The following is a 17,715-nucleotide window of genomic DNA, read 5'->3' as shown; positions in this document are numbered from 1 at the left end:
TGTATTGGGATGACGGAAAGGGCCCCGAGCTATGTAAACAAATTGTTATGGCATGAGCTGGCTGGCGATTGAGAAAGGTCCCAATAATGGTCCATGCACGACCTGAAATCCAAAATCATTCACTCTAGCTCGAAAGTATGTTCAGCTCTATATCTGGAGAGGATGTTGGGGAGAGGGAAACTGAACCGGATAATCCGCGATCAACATGAGGGGGATGGATTGCCTCCGCAGGAAGGGGGATGACCGCTTTCAGAGGCCAGCAGAGCCGGTGGTTGCCCACTTTCCCTCCCCAGATGCGGCACCACGTCTCCCGGTCGCAGGCTGCTTTCCAAATCGGCCCCGATTTCATCTGGGCTGACTGTCAACCAGCTGGGAGGAAAGAAAATAGGAGCCATCCATCCTTTCAATTCTGTCCACTACTACCTACACACTCAATCGACTGTCAGAATACCCCCCCTAATTCTATCTCATCTCCTCTTGCGCCGTCACAGCTCCGTCCCCGCCGTTCGCAAAAGTACCTTGACCCTTCCCTCCCACCTCCGTCACTACCCCAGTCCCATTCATCGTCTCCAGATCTCCCCAGCTGTCTACTGAGCTCCCCCCGACACGACTCAGTTTCCCTGTCAGGTACATGGGATAGAACGAGTGTCCAGGGAGCAACTCAGTGCTAGATCAGCCACAATCACCCAAAGTGCCTTTTCGCACGAATGGGTCATCTTTGGCCCCATTCATGTCGGAACTTGCACGGTGATATTAGGTATTCCCGAGAAGAACGGCACGAGGACAACTGCATGCATTATTTGATTTGACACGTCAATGAAGAATGAGCTCAGTCTCCAGTCCGGCTGTTGACCATTCTGTCGACCACCCTGCCGATCAGCCACCTATCTCACAACCATCCAATACTCCGACCCCCTCCGCTCCGGCCGCGGCCTCGGAAAGCACCACGACCTCCGACAATGCTGCCACGCAGAAAGAGAATGTCAGACCGGATGGAGGACAATCTGCACCAGAGCAGGCCGCAGGTTCGGGCCGGGTTATAGAGTCCAAAGTGGAGGAGTTTGACGACTTCGGTTTGCCGATCCGCGTGCGTCCTAAGAGGGAGTCGTCCGAGAGCGAGGAAGTATTTCACGAAGTGGATGAATCACACGGGAATGCGGATGATAGTGGCGATGTGAGGAACCGAGAAGGTCCAGCAACTGCTCCGGAGGGTTCGAGCACGAATAACAAGGTGGAGGAAAAGCCTCAGGGAGCGGCAAACCAAGTAAATAAGGACCCGTCATTGCCGTCTGCGACATCTGTGCCCGAGGATCATGGTCACTCTCCCGAGCAAGTCCCAGAGACTTCCACGGCTAGCGAAAAGCGTGCTCTTTCCGATTACCCGTCCCATCCTTCACAAGAGGAACCCCCACCGCCGTACACGGAGAGTCCTGCTCAGGAGAATCATGGTAACAGTGCCGATCGGTCCTCTATGCAGAAGAAGCGTGCATCTGTGAAGCCTTCCGAATGGTCTCATCAGCGACTCTATGTGGCCGGGCAGTCGGATGATGATAGCGAGGCAGAAGAGGACGATGGGGGTTGGAAAGAAATGCCCGCTTTGGGGGAATTCGATTACTATGATGACTATGGCCGGCTAGTTGCCCGTGGTGCGAAGCAGGAGGATAATGAAGCTGTGTACAGTGGTCTAGGTGGTGCAGGAAAGGGTTACACTCGCGTACAGTTCGACGAAGATGCCCAATCAGCAACCAGCTTGGATGAAGATACAAGCTATCTTTTCAAGGATTCCGCCGACACTGCCGCCGGTGTAGAGGAGGAGCTGCGCGACCGCGTGAGCCAAATGCAGGCGACAAAGGATCTTCTAACTGAGAGCCAGAGAATCGCTTATGTTGGAGTGACTAGACTGACGATTCATCAAATGACATTGGACATGAACAAGCTCCCCGCCATCAAGGGCACACGCAAGGCAAGGCAGGCTGGTATCGATGCTATGCGGAAGTGGGGGCAAGCAATGATGGCCAGGCTCTATTCTCACATGGAAATCGACACCGCGGAGCAGGTGATGATAGAGCAATTGGCTGAACATGGCGTGCAGCCGGCAGACCTTGTCCGACCGCTAATGAGTAACGCTCGTGTTGCGAATCCATTGGCGGATGAGCCCGAAACACCAAAGAAGTCGATGTCCTCGCCTTCATCCCCTAGACTCAGGGAGGACTACCGGAGTAGCATATCCACCGAAATGGACAGGTCCTCCCGATCAACATCCCCTCCACCATATGAAACTCACGAAGGGGAAGACTTGCCAGAGGTCCGGACTCCATCGCAGCTGCCCACTTCCGCGAAGATTGACATTGATCTCCGATGGACGGTGCTCTGCGATTTGTTCCTCGTCCTCATTGCAGACTCGGCCTATGATGCGCGGTCGCGGACATTGCTCGAAAGGGTGGGTGCTTCGATGGAGGTGGCATGGCTGCAAATTGCCCGCTTCGAGAAGCGGGTCATCGATGCCCTCGAAATGCAGGAGGCTGCAGAAAAGGAGACATGGGACGAGTCGGAGCATATGGAGAAGCGGCGGAAGATGGCCCTCAAGCGCAAGTATATGGTTATGGGCTTAGCCACTGTCGGTGGTGGCCTGGTGATAGGCCTTTCGGCTGGCTTGTTGGCCCCGGTCATCGGCGCCGGTATAGCAGCTGGATTCACCACCGTCGGAATTACGGGGACGAGCGCGTTTCTGGGCGGTGCTGGAGGTACAGCGTTGATTGCCTCCGGCGCTACCTTGACTGGAAGTACCATTGGTCTGAGGGCTTCTCAGAGACGGACGGGCCCTGTCCAGACATTTGAATACCGCCCCTTGCATAATAACAAGAGAGTCAACCTGATTATCACCGTCGCTGGTTGGATGACAGGAAAGGTGGATGATGTCCGATTGCCTTTCAGTACAGTCGATCCCATCATGGGTGATTTGTACTCAGTCTTGTGGGAGCCTGAGATGCTCCGAAGTATGGGTGACACTATTAACATTCTCGCTACGGAGGTAGGCTGCAACATTATGCTCAGATGCGCTCATGCGGACACTAACATGCTTGGAATAGGCTTTGACCCAGGGGTTGCAACAGGTCCTTGGCCAGACAGTTCTAGTTGCCCTGATGGCTTCACTGCAACTCCCACTCGTCCTGACCAAGCTGTCCTATTTGATCGACAATCCTTGGAACGTATCGCTTACACGCGCAAATGCGGCCGGACTGATTCTGGCTGACTCGCTGCGAGACCATAATCTGGGAAAGAGGCCAGTGACTCTTCTTGGATATTCACTTGGCTCGCGAGTCATCTTCTCTTGTTTGAAGGAGCTTGCAGACAAGGGCGCTCATGGGCTGGTTCAGAACGTGTATCTTTTCGGGTCTCCGATTGTGGCCAACCGAGATGAGTACCTCAAAGCCCGCAGCGTGGTGTCTGGGCGGTTTGTCAATGGATTCGCCTCCAACGACTGGATCTTAGGGTATCTTTTCCGCGCCACCAGTGGTGGTATCATGAGGGTGGCTGGACTTGCACCAGTGGAGGGGGTTCCCGGCTTGGAGAACTTCGATGTTACCAAGATTGTGAATGGCCATATGGACTATCGTGCAGCAATTCCTCGGCTGTTGAAGGAAGTCGGCTGGGAAGTTCTGAGCGAAGAGTTCGCCGAGATTGAGGATCCTGATCCCGAGAACCACGCTGAGCGGCAAAGGGAGCTGATCCGTGAGATTGACGAGGCGCGACGAGAGGCTGAACAAAAGCCGGAAAAGAAGCGGTTTGGTTTGTTCAAACGCGGAAAGTTGGCGCAGAAGAAAGGCTGGGAAACGTACGATGTTGAACGCAACAATGCGATACGCCGGGGCTCCAGCGACACCAACGGCTCCGGAACGGTGCTCTTTGATATCGACGCTATTCGAGCCGAGCTAGCTTCGGAAAGTATCGAAGTCAAGCAGCTTGAATCCACACTTCCCCCGATGAAATTAGACTTGAGTTCACCAGCAAGCCCGGCTCCATCTGCTCCTGCTTCCACCGGCAAAGAGCTGAAGAGCCCTGAAAGTCCAGCGCCTCCGGCTCGTGCGTCTCCTGGGACACTCCGCGAATACAGTCCTACTCGTGACGCACACACGCCTGCACCTCAAGAGGAAGCAGTAGAGATGACCTTCGATACATCCTTCCACGATACCCCTCCCCGTTCTCAGTCGTCCTTCGAGCCCGCCGCCTCTCACGATGTACACCCCACAAGGCCTGAGCTTCGGTCTTCCCTTACGATGCCGGCCCTTGGGGCCAGCACATTAGGCGCTATGGCTCTGGAGCCAAATGCTTGGGCTGAGCACGACTTTGGCCACGGCGAAGAAGAGATCCAGATGACATTTGAGTGACGATGAACGAGACGATGGGAACGAGCTTCTGTATGTTTATAAGCTGTTTGTTGATAGACCGAGCCGGGTCTGTGCCGGGGGTTACTTTTCTTAATATGGGTTGCTATAATTTCTTTTTCGTTGTCATTCTACTTGCTTGTGTCCGTGCATGACGCTGCGGGAGGACGATTGCAGTTATGATAGATTCAGAGCTTGGCATGCGATTGCCAAGTTAGAGCCTCATTCTTTGTTGCATACACTTTTCTCAGACATGATACAGCCAGTCTAATTCTCATGCATGCTTGATTCACCTTGCGGTGTGGCTGTTTGGATATCAGGTGTTCTGGATGTGCTGGTCGGCATCCCCATTAGTTTAGCATGAAGCAGTCTTTATTACTACCTCTAGTATCAGTTATACGAAGCAAATCTTCTGCTCCTTGAATGCAAAAAGGAGTTCTCCATCCACTGATTGACGGTCGATGCGACCAGTCGGCATAGAACCCAAGCCGACGGGATCATAATTATAGCAGCGGGTGCGGAGAATAGCGTGTCACCACACGCGTCCCTCCTCATCCGAATCCCCAGCCAATTTGATTCATGACTTTCCTCCTCTTCTCTGCCCTCCACACCGAACGACACCCAGCCCAGGACCCCGCAAGCACAGATCTTCCCGGGGCATCTTTACTGTTTACATTCAAAGGGGCGGCCCATGCACATGCTCACACTCGTTCCGTGGTTCACTCCATCACTCAAACGGGGGTCGACCTGCTCTCGTGCTTCTCCATCCAAGCAGCTCGGCCACAGTTGCGACGTGATTATTTATCATTGAAACAAATACTTACTCAAGCCACTTCGCTTTCCCTTCCTTTCTATCTGTATCATTTTGATTTGCAATTCTTCTCTTGCCCCTATCGATACCGACCAGTCTCCACAACAGCCATAGCCAACCCATCCATCTCCACGACCAACTGATCTCCACTACAGCTACAATATACACACGATGGTCCTGCAAACCCGACCCAAACCCAACTCCAGCTACGCCTCCAACCGACTCACACGACAATCCGGCCCCAGCCAATCCCTCCTCTCCACCTTCCGAAACAGCAACGGCAAAGATGAGCGTCCGAAACCCGTGAAACCGGAGCCCGCGACAGACGACGAGCCCATTAGCTCTAGCGACGAAGACGATGTCTTGAACGAGGACGATTCCGAGCCGGAAACCCGCACACGAGTCTCGGGTCCTAGCTTGGATGAGAAGCTCGCCAAGAGCAGATCGCAGACAACGCCGCGCGCCCCGCGCCAACAAAGAGGAAGCGATACAAAGAACAGTACCCCGGCAACGGGCCGCAAACGGACCTCGCGTGAGATGGTAAACGATGACGCGGATGAAGATAAGGATGAGGGGTTTTTCGCCTCGTTTCGCGAATTAGATAATGGGAATAAGCGACGCAAGAGTCGCGGGTATCAGTCGAGGAAGTCGTTGGTGAACTCGTCGCAGTCGCCGGCGGGGAGTATTAGAACGCCGAAGGCTTCGAAGGAGGAGAGCAAGAGTATGAGTAATGGGGCTAAGAAGATGGGCAAGGAGTTTAAGGTTCCCAGGGATATTGAGGACGAGGCGCGTGCGTCGAGCCCCAAGCCTGAATTCAAGCAGCCTCCTCCGATGCCTGAGACTAATGATATGATCTCGAGCTCTTCACATGCTACTTCGTCTGCTCTGGATGCGGCGGTCTTTGATGATGATGATTCCTCGGTCGGCACGCCGCTTAGCACGGCGTCATCTAGCTTCATGAATGAGCTCTCGCAGTATGGAGAAGCAGCGCTGCTAGATGAACCGGCCGTGTGTCCTTGGTGCAAAGCGCCTGTGGACCCAGGGGCGCTGTTGCGATTCCGCGCGCAACCAAAACAGCGCATGCGCGAACAACGACAATTCTGTGACTCTCATAAACAGACTTCTGCGGAGCAGGAGTGGAGGGAGAAGGGATATCCGGAGATTGACTGGGATACGTTCGATGAGCGAATCGCTCAGCATTTCGCGGACCTGGAGACGGTCATGGTGCCGGAGAGTACCTCTTTCTACCGGAATAGTCTGGACACGGCGTTGAAGACCGGACAGGCTAAGAACTTCCGCCTTTCGCTGGACGGAGACGGACTGGAAAAGATCTCTTGTGGATATTACGGGACTCGAGGGGCAGGGAAAATGTACGCTTCACCTTTACATCTACTTGATATGGTCTTTTATGGGCGCAGGCTAATTGAAACAGGCTACAAGCGATCACCTCGCGATACGGGCGGAAGCTTCGTCGCCTAGCGGCCGATGATCAGATTGTGAAGATGGCCGGGCCTGTCGGATATGCGCAGGAGGTGTTGGTGCCAGAGTTGGCGGTGCGACTGGTCAAGGAGGACATGGGGGTCAATGAGGAGACGGCACGGCAGATTCTCCGCGAGACAATTGACCTTGGGGAGAAGGTGAACCCTGCCTTGAATGACAAGGTGCCGGTGCCGGAGGAGTCTGAAGCCGAGGTGCAGTGAGATGCATAGCAGAGGTGATGATGTATTTGGGGATTGTTATTCTTATACTGGTCGGACTCTGTTTATTGGGCAGTCCTGGGACCAATGCTGTGTTGTATATAAGGCGATGAGTGATACCTCTATGTTAGCTGGCCAGCTTGCCAGGCTGTTGTGCCGTGATTTTGTCGGGAGAAATGAAAATGAATATGGCGCGTGCAGGAGACGAATTGACACCATTGTGACTCCACAGTTGGTGATGCTTCAGTCCGGCCGAGGTGGAGCCGGCGATAAGATAGCGGAGACTGCTGATTAGCTGATAGCCTTGGTTACGTCGTGCGGAGCTGTCCGAACCCTTCCTTCAATCCATAGTGAGAATGTACTACTGCTGCTGCTAGTTACTCCTCACCTCCCATCTCTCTCTGACTCTGACTCTTCCATCACACTTCCATCTCCCCTCTTTCATGAGATGGATAGTATTCCAACTTATCTCTAAACTAGTATCCCGATCATGCCCCCCGAAATGCGGGAGAAGGCCGATGCCTATCATTACTCCACCATGCCCAGCGAATCTACGCCTCTCCTCACCACGGTCGGCGTCCGCCCCCATCGACACCGCTACCCACATCACTCTCTCCGCCGTTTCTGCACCATCACTCTCACCTCCATTCTTACCCTCTCACTCTGTCTCTTCCTGACCCCCACCGCCCTCCTCCCCCGCGCTCACGGTTCCATCTGGAGCTACCTCCCCTGGGCGAATCCCTTTCCCCACTCCTCCTGGCCTGAAGGCCATGGCCTCAGCTATGCTGAGCTCCAAGCCGTCTTGAAAGAAACCCCGAGCGCCCAGAAGGCTCGCGAATGGAGCACCTACTACACCGCTGGTCCGCACCTGGCCGGGAAGAACCTCAGCCAGGCGGTCTGGACCAAGGAACGCTGGGCCGAGTTCGGGGTCCCGGAGACTGAGATCGTGGCATATGATATCTTCCTCAATTACCCTGTGGATCATCGGTTGGCATTGCTGAAGAAAGACGAGGTCGTATTCGAGGCTACCTTGGAAGAGGACGTGCTGGAGGAAGACCACACCAGTGGGTTGCCTAACCGCGTGCCTGTGTTTCATGGATACTCGGCCAGTGGGAATGTCACGGCGCCGTATGTGTTTGTGAACTATGGTACTGTGGATGACTTCCAGGACCTCGTGGATCGGAATGTCAGTCTGGGAGGCAAGATTGCTATTGCCAAGTATGGACGGATCTTCCGCGGATTGAAGGTCAAGAGAGCGCAGGAACTCGGTATGTCTGGGGTTATTCTGTATGATGATCCCGAGTCCGATGGGGAGATTATCGAGGAGAATGGCTATGCTCCGTATCCGGAGGGACCGGCTAGAAACCCGAGTGCTGTGCAGAGAGGAAGTACCCAGTTTTTGAGTAAGTTATCCTATCTTCCCGCTTGGTTGTTGGATGAAGCTGACTGAGTAGGTATCGCACCGGGTGACCCGACTACCCCCGGATACCCGTCCAAGCCGGGATGTGATCGTCAGGATCCGTATGAGTCTATTCCCTTGATTCCCTCCCTGCCCATCTCGTATAAGGAGGTGGTGCCGTTGCTTAAGGCCCTGAACGGCCACGGTCCCAAGGCGTCCGACTTGAACGAATACTGGCAGGGCGGTAAGCTGGGCAGCAAGGGCGTCGAGTACTACATTGGCCCGACCCCGGATGATGTCCAGATCAATCTGTACAATGAGCAGGAGTACGTGACGACTCCTTTGTGGAACGTCATTGGTGTCATCAAGGGAGCCATCCCGGATGAAGTCGTGATCATGGGTAACCACCGCGATGCCTGGATTGCCGGCGGCGCTGGAGATCCGAACAGCGGATCTGCCGCTCTCAACGAAGTTGTGCGCAGCTTCGGCGAGGCGCTCAAGGCTGGTTGGAAGCCGCTCCGTACCATTGTCTTTGCCAGCTGGGACGGCGAGGAGTACGGATTGCTCGGATCCACCGAATGGGTGGAGGAGCAGCTGCCCTGGTTGTCCAAGGCTAACATTGCCTATCTCAACGTGGACGTGGCGGCGTCAGGAACGAGCTTGCGCCCGAGGGCCAGCCCGCTGTTGAACAAGCTGATCTACGAGGTTACTGGTCTGGTGAAGTCGCCCAACCAGACTGTGCCTGGGCAGACCGTCCGGGACCTATGGGACGGTGACATTGCCACCATGGGTAGTGGCAGTGACTTTACGGCCTTCCAGGACTTTGCTGGTGTGGCGAGCTACGACCTTGGATTCAGCCGCGGTCCGAAGGACCCAGTGTACCACTACCACTCGAACTACGACAGCTTCGACTGGATGGATCGGTTCGGCGACCCGGGCTGGAAGTACCATGAGACAACCACCAAGATCTGGGCTTTGGCAGCGGCCAAGCTGGTGGAGACGCCGGTGATCGCCTTTAATGCGACGGACTACGCGCTGGGCTTGGAGAAGTATCTTGACAAGATCAAGCCGGCGGCGAAGCAACTCCCCGAGGGAGCATCGTTCGACTTTGGGCCGCTTGACGCAGCGATCGCTAAGTTCCAAGCCGTGTCAGCGAAATTCGACGCCTATGCGGCGGATCTGACTGAGCAGCTGGGCGACGATGTGCCGTGGTACCACTGGTGGAGGAAGGTGCGGCTCTACTTCCAGATCCGCATCGTCAACGACAAGTACAAGGGAATTGAACGGCAGTTCCTGTACCAGCCGGGTCTGGATGGACGCAGCTGGTTTAAGCACGTAGTGTTTGCACCAGGCATCTGGACGGGATACTCGGGCGCGACGTACCCAGGATTGGTGGAGAGCTTGGAAGCGGGTGATTTGCTGAATTCTCAGGTGAGAAACCCAGATTTACGTAGCTGATTAATTTCAGCGGCTAACGAGGTCTAGAAATGGCGCGCGATTATCATTGAGCGCATTGAAGCTGCGACGAAGCTACTGCAGTGAGTCAGATGGACGTGATTGGAGATGAATGCCGATTGGCGGATGCCAGGTGACTGCCGTTGAAGCAAGGAAGTCAAGGGAGGAGATTGTGTATGTATGTATGTCTTATTGGTGTATGTGCAAGTCTTCAAGGTCATTCTTTCGTTGGAGATAGTTGGGAAGTATGAGATAGGACGACAGGGAAATTAGTACGAAGTACTTTTAAGTAGATAGATAGCAGTTAGAAGCGGGCATGTTGATTGCTTACCGATTATCTTCAAGTGATTGATTGCTTACTTTCCCCGCCGGCGATCGACCCACTGCGAGGCTATTCGCCATTTTAGGGCCTGCTTAGCGTGTCTTAAGACTGTCTTCTACTGCCGAGTGCCGATTAGTTGGTTGGCCCTGGTCACACGCGCTGCTTGTTGAGTCTTACTCCTCTTGTCTTTTTTCTTTTCCTCTTCCTCTTCTTTTCTTCTTTCATTCCTCTCTTCAAAATATTTTTTGGGGGTAGTCTGCTCACCATGTTGGAGAAACCCGCCCGGCTGCCTGTTCGGCAGCTGGTCATTCTCTGTATGTACTGCAAATGAATCTCCTAAGCTGATTAGTAGCTGTATACTGACCGATATACATAGCAATATGTCGCTTTGCAGAGCCGGGTACGTTCACTCAACATACCCTCTCAGTAAATTACTTCTAATAAATATACAACAAAAACAGTCGTCTTGACCTCCGTCCTTCCCTACCTGGTACATCCTCTCCCCCCAATCCCCAAACATCCAACCCAAACTAAAACCAAAAACTAATAATGTACAGCCCGAAATGATCGACCACGTCGGGGTCCCCAAATCCGAAATCGCCAAATGGGTCGGCATCACCAGCGCGGTGACCTCTTTCTCGCAGGCCCTAATGGCCGTCACCTGGGGCACCCTCTCCGACACTCTCGGCCGCAAGCCCATCATCCTGGTCGGACTCACCTGCACCATGGTCTTCTCGCTTCTCTTCGGCTTCTCCTCATCCCTCTCCATGCTCGTCATTTCCCGCGCCCTGCTGGGTCTCATGAACGGCAACGTGGGCATCATCCGCACCATGGTCGCGGAAATGGTTCCCCAGAAGGAACTCCAGCCACGAGCGTTTAGTATCATGCCGTTGGTGTGGACGATCGGGAGTATTTTTGGTCCGGCGTTTGGAGGCGCGTTGGCGAGACCCGCGGAGAAGCATCCGGGGTTGTTTGGAAGGTCGGAGTTTTTGAGGAATTGGCCGTTTGCGTTGCCGAATATTGCTGCCGCGGCGTTTTTTGTCGTGGGCATTGCAACGGGGTGGTTGTTTTTGCATGTACGTCCATCCCCCTCTATATCTCAGGGATCGAGGGGCGTGGTGTGCTAATGTGGATGTATAGGAAACGCTGGCGGCGAAGAAACATCAACGTGATTATGGGTTGGTTGTGGGCGAGGCACTGACTAACTCGTGTACTTCTTCTCGGAAGAAGAAGTCGGAGTCCCATGCATCGGATGCAGAGCGCCAATCCCTTCTGCCATCAACTACTACACATCCAGCAACAGCGACAAAGAAAGCCAAACCAACCTGGGCCGAGATCTTCACGCCGCAATCGCGACTCGTCCTGCTCGCTTACGCTCTCATGTCCATGCACGCCATGGCATTTGACTCCGTCCTGCCTGTCTTTCTACATAGCCCGGTGCAGGAATACGATGATAATCCCGACATGAAACTGCCCTTCAAGTTCACTGGTGGATTCGGCATCGGTACGTATCCCCACCCCATCTTACCCCATCCCCTGCTCCCTCCATACTAAATGAAGATAATAGACTCCCAAACCATCGGCATCTACTACACCCTAATCGGCATTCTCGGCATGTTCATCCAATTTCTCATCTTCCCATGGGCCGCCCACCGCTTCGGCGTACTCAACTGCCTGAAAGCCGTGGTCAGCGTGTTCCCTATCATCTACATGCTCACGCCATTCACGGTGCTGCTTCCAGTTCCGTGGCTGCGCAATGTGGCCATTTTCCTGCTCATGTTGGGGAAGTTGGCCGCTTCGATCTTTGGGTTCCCGTGCACGACGATTCTGTTGACGAACTCGGCGAGTAGTATGAGTGTGCTGGGGACGTTGAATGGGGTTGGTACGAGTGTGAGTGCTGTGGGGAGGGCGGTGGGACCTGCGGTAATTGGGGGGGCGTATTCCTGGGGAGTGAAGAGGGGTTGGGGGATTTTGCCGTGGTGGGTGTGTGGGGTGTTTGGGATGTTGAGTGCGGTGCCGGTGGGGTGGATTGGGGAGGAGAATGTGTTGCAGGGGGATGATGCAGAGGAAGTTGATGATGAAGAAGAAGAAGAAAGAGAAGAAGAGGGGGGGAGAGGGGAGAGGGGGTATGGAGCTACTGGGGGGAGGTAAATAGTATCATGAGGAGGGGAGGGGCGGCTGATAGGGGAAAAGAAAAGTTGCCTGATTGATTGATTGTTTGTTTGGGATATGGTGCATGCATGCATATATATGATGATGTGATATTATGATATGATATGATATGATAGAATGGACATGAGTTATATAACTATATAGTATGTATACAGAGAAGTACATAGTAGAGAGTACTTATATAGATGGTAGTGTAAGCATCAACCAATCAGCATCCACAAATTACACTAGCCTACCTTACCTACCTAGGTACTACCCAGAACCTAGATCATGCCATCATCCCAGTTCCATATTACATAGCTAGCTTACCTCTCCACCACCTACTTACTACCTCTTCTACACTTTACCTACACAACACATCCACATCACATCTACACCCAAACCTACACCAACAGCACAACCACAAAACCACAATGGTACGTCCCCCCCTCCCCCTCCTCCCTTCAACCACATACCTACCACCCACCCAACAACAACCAACTAATGACATGGAAACAGTCCACCACAACAGCCAAAGTAGCAGCCCTCCTCACAATCCTCACCTCCATAGGAGGCATAACCGGGTACCTGCGCGCGCGCTCCCTCCCCTCCCTCATCGCCGGATTATCCGTCTCCTTCCTGTACCTCCTCTCGTACCTCCGACTACGCGCGAACCAGCCCTACGGGGCAGAGATTGGTCTTCTGGCGTCCATTATCCTCGGCGGTGCGTCGATCCCTAGGGCGATTAAGACGGGGAAGGGGGTGCCGATGGGGTTGGGGGTTGTGGCGGTGCTTGGGGGGGTGGTTTTTGGGAATGCACTTCTTTCTCAGTAATTGGATGATATTTGAGGAGGAGGTTATGGAGGGGGTGGGGGAATACTAGTACTTGGTAGAAGAGGTGGGGGGTGGGTAGGTTGGTGGTTAGTTACTAGTGGAAGATGGGGGTGTATGATATAGTATACTACTATTTATTATAAGTGGATGAATGGATGATGATGATGGTCTTCATTACAATGTATACAGAAGCTAAGCTGTTTCAACTATTGGTGTAGTAGTCTGTATGTAGCCTACCTGCTCGATGTTGAACTTACAGTTTGTCTTTTCTTTCTTTCTTTTCTGACTCCGTCTGTCCCCTTCTGTGTGTCTGTCTGCCTTCCATGCTACGGTTCGTGTCGCTCGCCGCCCTACACTGTAAGAGACATTTCCAATCGTGCAAGAAACTGAACTTAGCTGCTTGATCCGATCCCCTGTCTCTGTCGCTGCCCTCCATGTATTCGCATGCTCGTAAAGCTGTTATACCGTCTGGCGGGTGGCTGGTGCCTACCGATCCGCTGCATCCTCCACCGTATCCATCTCGCGCGTCGTGCCCGTCACCACCGACGCCGGTACCTCCTCCAGAACCGTCTCGCCCTTCTGTTCGGGAACAAATGCGTACCTTGCCAGCTGTGCCATCTTCTCTTCCGGACTCGTCTCATTATCCGAGTAAACCAGTCGTACTGCCTTCGACTTGTCCTTCTTGGGCTTCTCCTCGCTCTTGGGCTTGTCTGCTGTGGTCTCCGCCTGCTTCGCGGCCCCCGAGATGAGATCGTCCACCGATGTCGAGATTGTATCAGGCGCTTGTGTCGTCTCGCCTCCGTTCAAGGCCGGCGCTTGGCCCATGTGCATCTGCTGCATTTGATACGCGTTGACCGGTGGTGCTGCCACAGCCGGTCGCTGCGGCAGTCCTGGGGGCATAGGAAGGCTACCCGACCGGGGCGGGAATGCCCCAGCCGTCTGCGGAGGGGTGTGGGTTTGAGACGGTTGTGCTGGGAATGCCGGAGGTGTGGTTCCAAACGATGCCGCCGGCGTACCCTGGAACGGCTGTGGTGAATATCCCGCCGGAGGGTATTGTGCGGTTGGAGGGAATTGGGGTTGTCCCGGGGAGAAATTGGGATAAACAGGGCTGGCGGTTTGAGGATAAGGAGAGGCGGTGCCGTAGGGTTGAGGGTAAGAGAACTGTGAGGTAGTGGTGGGTGCAGCGGCGGGCGCGGCAGCAGCAGGAGCAGGCTGGCCCTGCCTCATTGTTAGTCACGTCACTAATGTTATGGGAGAGAATACTCACGAATCCGCCCATAGTCGGGGTCTGTCCTGCGCCCACTGGAGTAGCTTCACCACTACTGCCTCCAGTACGTGCTTCCGCCTTCTTAGCCTTGTGCTCCGCCAGTCGCTTCTTCAGATCCGACACGCTCTCCAGCTTGGGCTTCTTCGCTGGCTGTCCGCCAACACCGGTTCCCGGAGGCGGATTGCCTGTCACGGCCTGCCGTTCGGCCTCTGCCTGTTGGAACTGGGTGGCTACGCGCTGATTGTGCGACTGGATGATGTCTTCCGGGACGCCCTCCATGCCGAAGATCTCGACGTCGAGGCTGGATCGGTTGGGAAGAGCATTGTCGACTGCCGAAAGTTGCTCCTTGTGGACCTGACTCATGTGCACCGATAACCCTGTGCTGTTAGTAAATATCGCCACGGCGCATTGGATGGCCTACCTCCTGCAGTGTTCAGCCGGCGCCCGCAGCGCTCGCACTTGAAGTGCTTGGCCTTCTGGTGAGATATGAGAATCTTCAAATCATCAAAGTCGCGCTCACAGTAGTAGCACCATGGACGAGCCAGAAGCTCATCCAGCGTCGGACCGCGTCTCTTTTTACCCATAGTGATTGAGTCTGTGTTGATGTGAAATGAAAGAAAAGTGATGGGTGGTGAAGCAGCTCACTTGGTCGCCGACCAGCGCGGAGTTGAAGTGTTGCGTCACGTGGAGTTCATCATGTGACCTGCGTCATCCATCCCATCAAGTATACAAATATCATCAGTATTATATCTACATTAACTGAGACAGCTGAATAAAGGTATGGCATTAATGTATAATACAGCTTTTTATATGCCCAATGTACATCCTACCTGGTTGGCAATATTCACAACCAACCACGGATCGCAAAGCCCCGACGCCTGTCGCTGAAAGCACGCTCACTAATCACAGGTAACAAAAGCACAATAATACATACGAGCGAAATTAGGATACAAGCCAGGGTGGATCACGCAGGTCGCGGATGCGGTGGTGGCAGCCCAGGCGCAGGCGCCCCATAAGGACTGTAGTACTCCGGGTATGGTGTGCGATACGGCTGCAGCGGCGCTTGCTGTAAAAGACCATGAGGCCCTGGAAATGGTGCCACCGCTCGAGGATCAATAGGAGCATATGGCGTAAGTGACGGTCGTGGTGCAGCAATCGGCGCGAGCTGATGATGCGTAGGAGGACCAGGAGCCAAAGGTGTCGATGCAGGCATAGGTGCGGGCGCGAGCCCTGCGTTAGGTCGCGCAGGCTCCCCATACACCCCGCCCTCCGGCTTCTTCTTGATCTTTCCCGGCTTCGGGGGCTCAGATGCCTTCCGAGCAGCCTCCGCCGCGCGGTCGGCCTCAATCTGAGCCTTAGATCGTTTGGGATTGCGTACGCGACCCTCACGGTTGAAACGTGCCCAGTGGTTCAGCATGGCCTCTGTTCGCTTCGGGTTCTTGGAGTTGGCAATCTTTTGTCGCCGGGCCTGTTCAGCGGGATCCACCCCATCCTCCAGTGTGCTACCGGTTTGGATGCTTGCGGGAGGCGTAGGCGTCGTGCTAGGTGCCGGTTCGATCGGTGCCAACTGGGCAGTGGCAGGTCGTGCCTGAAGGGAGCTAGCCACATGTTCCCCTCGTCCAGATGACGGCCGTGGTGCTGAGGTCGCAGCGGCCACCGGCTGATATATCTCCGTCGAAGCAATGACTCCACCTCCGCGAGCTGCACCTCTACCGCGGCCGCGGCCACTTCCACGTCCCCGAACCGCACCCCGAGGGGGTGTCGCGGATGCCTGGGCTTCGTCGACCTCGGTGCCAGGACGACGGCCACGCGTGCGCCGCTTGGGTCCGTACTCTTCGGTGTCAGTCTGAGCCGGTGTCTCGATAGTGGGCTCTTCGGAGCCAGAGGCTGCCATCTCTCGGTTAGCCGCCTCCAGCTCCGCGGCCCTGCGCTTGCGCGTTGCCTTGCCAACAAATTCCTCGCGTGGCGGGTTCTGGAACTTCGGCACGTGCTCGACTCCGAATTTGACGATGGTGCGCCAGCCATCCGGGTTAGGATGATTGGGTCCAATCTTGGCCGTCATCTTTCGGAATTGAGCGGGCGTTGGCTTGAACCCGCCCTGCGTGAATGGGTTCTGGTTGCCCACTTTATCCTCCTTGGCCTCGTACTTGTAGCCGTAGAGCATGGCTTCCTTCTTATCCTCAAATACTTGAGGCCTTTGCAACTTCCTCGGGTCGCTGGTCGGCTTGGCATTATGGCGAGTCGCTACCTTGTGCAGCTTTTCTATGGCCATATACTCGTCCTGCCACGCTTTCAAGGCATATGCCACGTTTTCTGTGATAGCATACAGCTCTTCGGTCGAGCGGTGCTCCGGATCCCGAAGCGGCGCCAAAAACTCTTCTAGGGGAGTCATTTCTAGGAACTCCCCTTTGGCAGCTTTAACTTGCTTGTACGGTCCAGGCCGTTCAGCGAATTCGTTGTCTTCACGCTTTTGAGCGCGCTTCGGGCCCCGGAGCACCATGGACCAAGAGTGATCTAGGTCAGACGACTTCTCGTCATAGTCTTCCGAGAATTTACGGATATCATTGACACTCCACAGATTATGCAGACGTTGATCCAACGAGACTGAGTCTTGACCGCGAGAGAACTCATGAAGTTGATTCGAAAGAGCGTCAGCCTCTGGACCGTCAGCTTCATCGCCATCGAGGCTTTGGTCCTTGTCGTTATCGTAAGCTTCCGTCGCCTCAGTCACGCCATTTGCAGCGGCTTCATCTTGCTCTTCGTCATCGGCTTCACTCTCAGCCGCGACCTCTGCATTGTCCTCTGCTTGAGGGTCGGCTTCGTGGAGTTGAGACTCTTCATCTTCGTCGGCACCCTCATACATGGAGAATTTGGCAATCTGCGGATGAACGGTAGCAATATGTTCTTTGAGAGCATCATATTGCGACTTGGAATCATTGGCAGACTCAAATTCCTTGCCGCACCAAGAGCATTTAGATTTGTGCGTCATGGGAGAAGGGGATGGAGACGCCTGGGTAGAAGTAGAGTGAGCGTGTAATGGCTCGGAGAATTGTCGGCGCAGCGGAGAGTCCTGGCTGGCCAAGTCCGAAGTATGGCTGTCCAGTTCCGCCTCGTTATGAGGAAGCGGAGCCATAATGGACAGAAAAAGAAGGTGAGGAGAAGAAGTAGTCAGATAGAAAGTAATAGGATGTGAGAATACTAGCGAAAGGGATATCTGATCCTCCTTCGAGGGGCCCAACGTGGGATCTGGCTATAGTGTTAGTTGACTAACTTCCGGCTGAAAAGTTCGCTTGCGGCGCCAAGACGCCAGAAGTAACTGCAGCGCAATCTTCTACACCAGAGCCCCGAGAGTGTAAGGGTGGGAAAGGGGAAACCAAAACACGGTCGAGCAATC

At 54.4% G+C, this 17,715-nt stretch overlaps 7 protein-coding genes across 7 annotated transcripts; 5 read left to right on the top strand and 2 right to left on the bottom strand.

Annotated features, from left to right (window-relative positions):
* Positions 1–823: 823 nt before the first annotated feature.
* On the top strand, positions 824–4,388 carry AtWU_00237 (DUF726 domain protein; the record flags this gene model as incomplete). Its single annotated transcript, XM_035495353.1, has 2 exons — positions 824–3,031; positions 3,090–4,388. 2 exons carry the CDS (start codon positions 824–826, stop codon positions 4,386–4,388), a joined length of 3,507 nt encoding a protein of 1,168 aa, XP_035351246.1.
* A 979-nt stretch (positions 4,389–5,367) lies between these two features.
* Positions 5,368–6,896, top strand: AtWU_00236 (RTC4 family protein; the record flags this gene model as incomplete). The annotated part of the gene is made up of 2 exons (XM_035495352.1): positions 5,368–6,566; positions 6,629–6,896. 2 exons carry the CDS (start codon positions 5,368–5,370, stop codon positions 6,894–6,896), a joined length of 1,467 nt encoding a protein of 488 aa, XP_035351245.1.
* Positions 6,897–7,383: 487 nt separating this feature from the next.
* Positions 7,384–9,834, top strand: AtWU_00235 (M28 family metallopeptidase; the record flags this gene model as incomplete). The annotated part of the gene is made up of 3 exons (XM_035495351.1): positions 7,384–8,296; positions 8,348–9,723; positions 9,778–9,834. 3 exons carry the CDS (start codon positions 7,384–7,386, stop codon positions 9,832–9,834), a joined length of 2,346 nt encoding a protein of 781 aa, XP_035351244.1.
* A 500-nt stretch (positions 9,835–10,334) lies between these two features.
* On the top strand, positions 10,335–12,220 carry AtWU_00234 (MFS transporter; the record flags this gene model as incomplete). Its single annotated transcript, XM_035495350.1, has 6 exons — positions 10,335–10,383; positions 10,446–10,469; positions 10,531–10,559; positions 10,627–11,145; positions 11,210–11,573; positions 11,637–12,220. The coding sequence occupies 6 exons, from the start codon at positions 10,335–10,337 to the stop codon at positions 12,218–12,220; spliced, it is 1,569 nt and encodes a 522-aa protein (XP_035351243.1).
* A 434-nt stretch (positions 12,221–12,654) lies between these two features.
* On the top strand, positions 12,655–13,054 carry AtWU_00233 (TMEM14 family protein; the record flags this gene model as incomplete). Its single annotated transcript, XM_035495349.1, has 2 exons — positions 12,655–12,657; positions 12,740–13,054. The coding sequence occupies 2 exons, from the start codon at positions 12,655–12,657 to the stop codon at positions 13,052–13,054; spliced, it is 318 nt and encodes a 105-aa protein (XP_035351242.1).
* A 486-nt stretch (positions 13,055–13,540) lies between these two features.
* Positions 13,541–14,905, bottom strand: AtWU_00232 (putative C2H2 finger domain protein; the record flags this gene model as incomplete). Its single annotated transcript, XM_035495348.1, has 3 exons — positions 13,541–14,272; positions 14,322–14,698; positions 14,743–14,905. 3 exons carry the CDS (start codon positions 14,903–14,905, stop codon positions 13,541–13,543), a joined length of 1,272 nt encoding a protein of 423 aa, XP_035351241.1.
* A 380-nt stretch (positions 14,906–15,285) lies between these two features.
* Positions 15,286–17,454, bottom strand: AtWU_00231 (uncharacterized protein; the record flags this gene model as incomplete). The annotated part of the gene is made up of 1 exon (XM_035495347.1): positions 15,286–17,454. One exon carries the CDS (start codon positions 17,452–17,454, stop codon positions 15,286–15,288), a length of 2,169 nt encoding a protein of 722 aa, XP_035351240.1.
* Between the last annotated feature and the right edge of the window lie 261 nt (positions 17,455–17,715).

This window comes from Aspergillus tubingensis (genome assembly GCF_013340325.1).
Source record: "Aspergillus tubingensis WU-2223L DNA, scaffold_1, whole genome shotgun sequence".
Lineage (NCBI taxonomy): Eukaryota > Fungi > Ascomycota > Eurotiomycetes > Eurotiales > Aspergillaceae > Aspergillus > Aspergillus tubingensis.
Note: the sequence above shows the minus strand (reverse complement) of the source record. Positions and strands in the feature narration are given on the sequence as shown.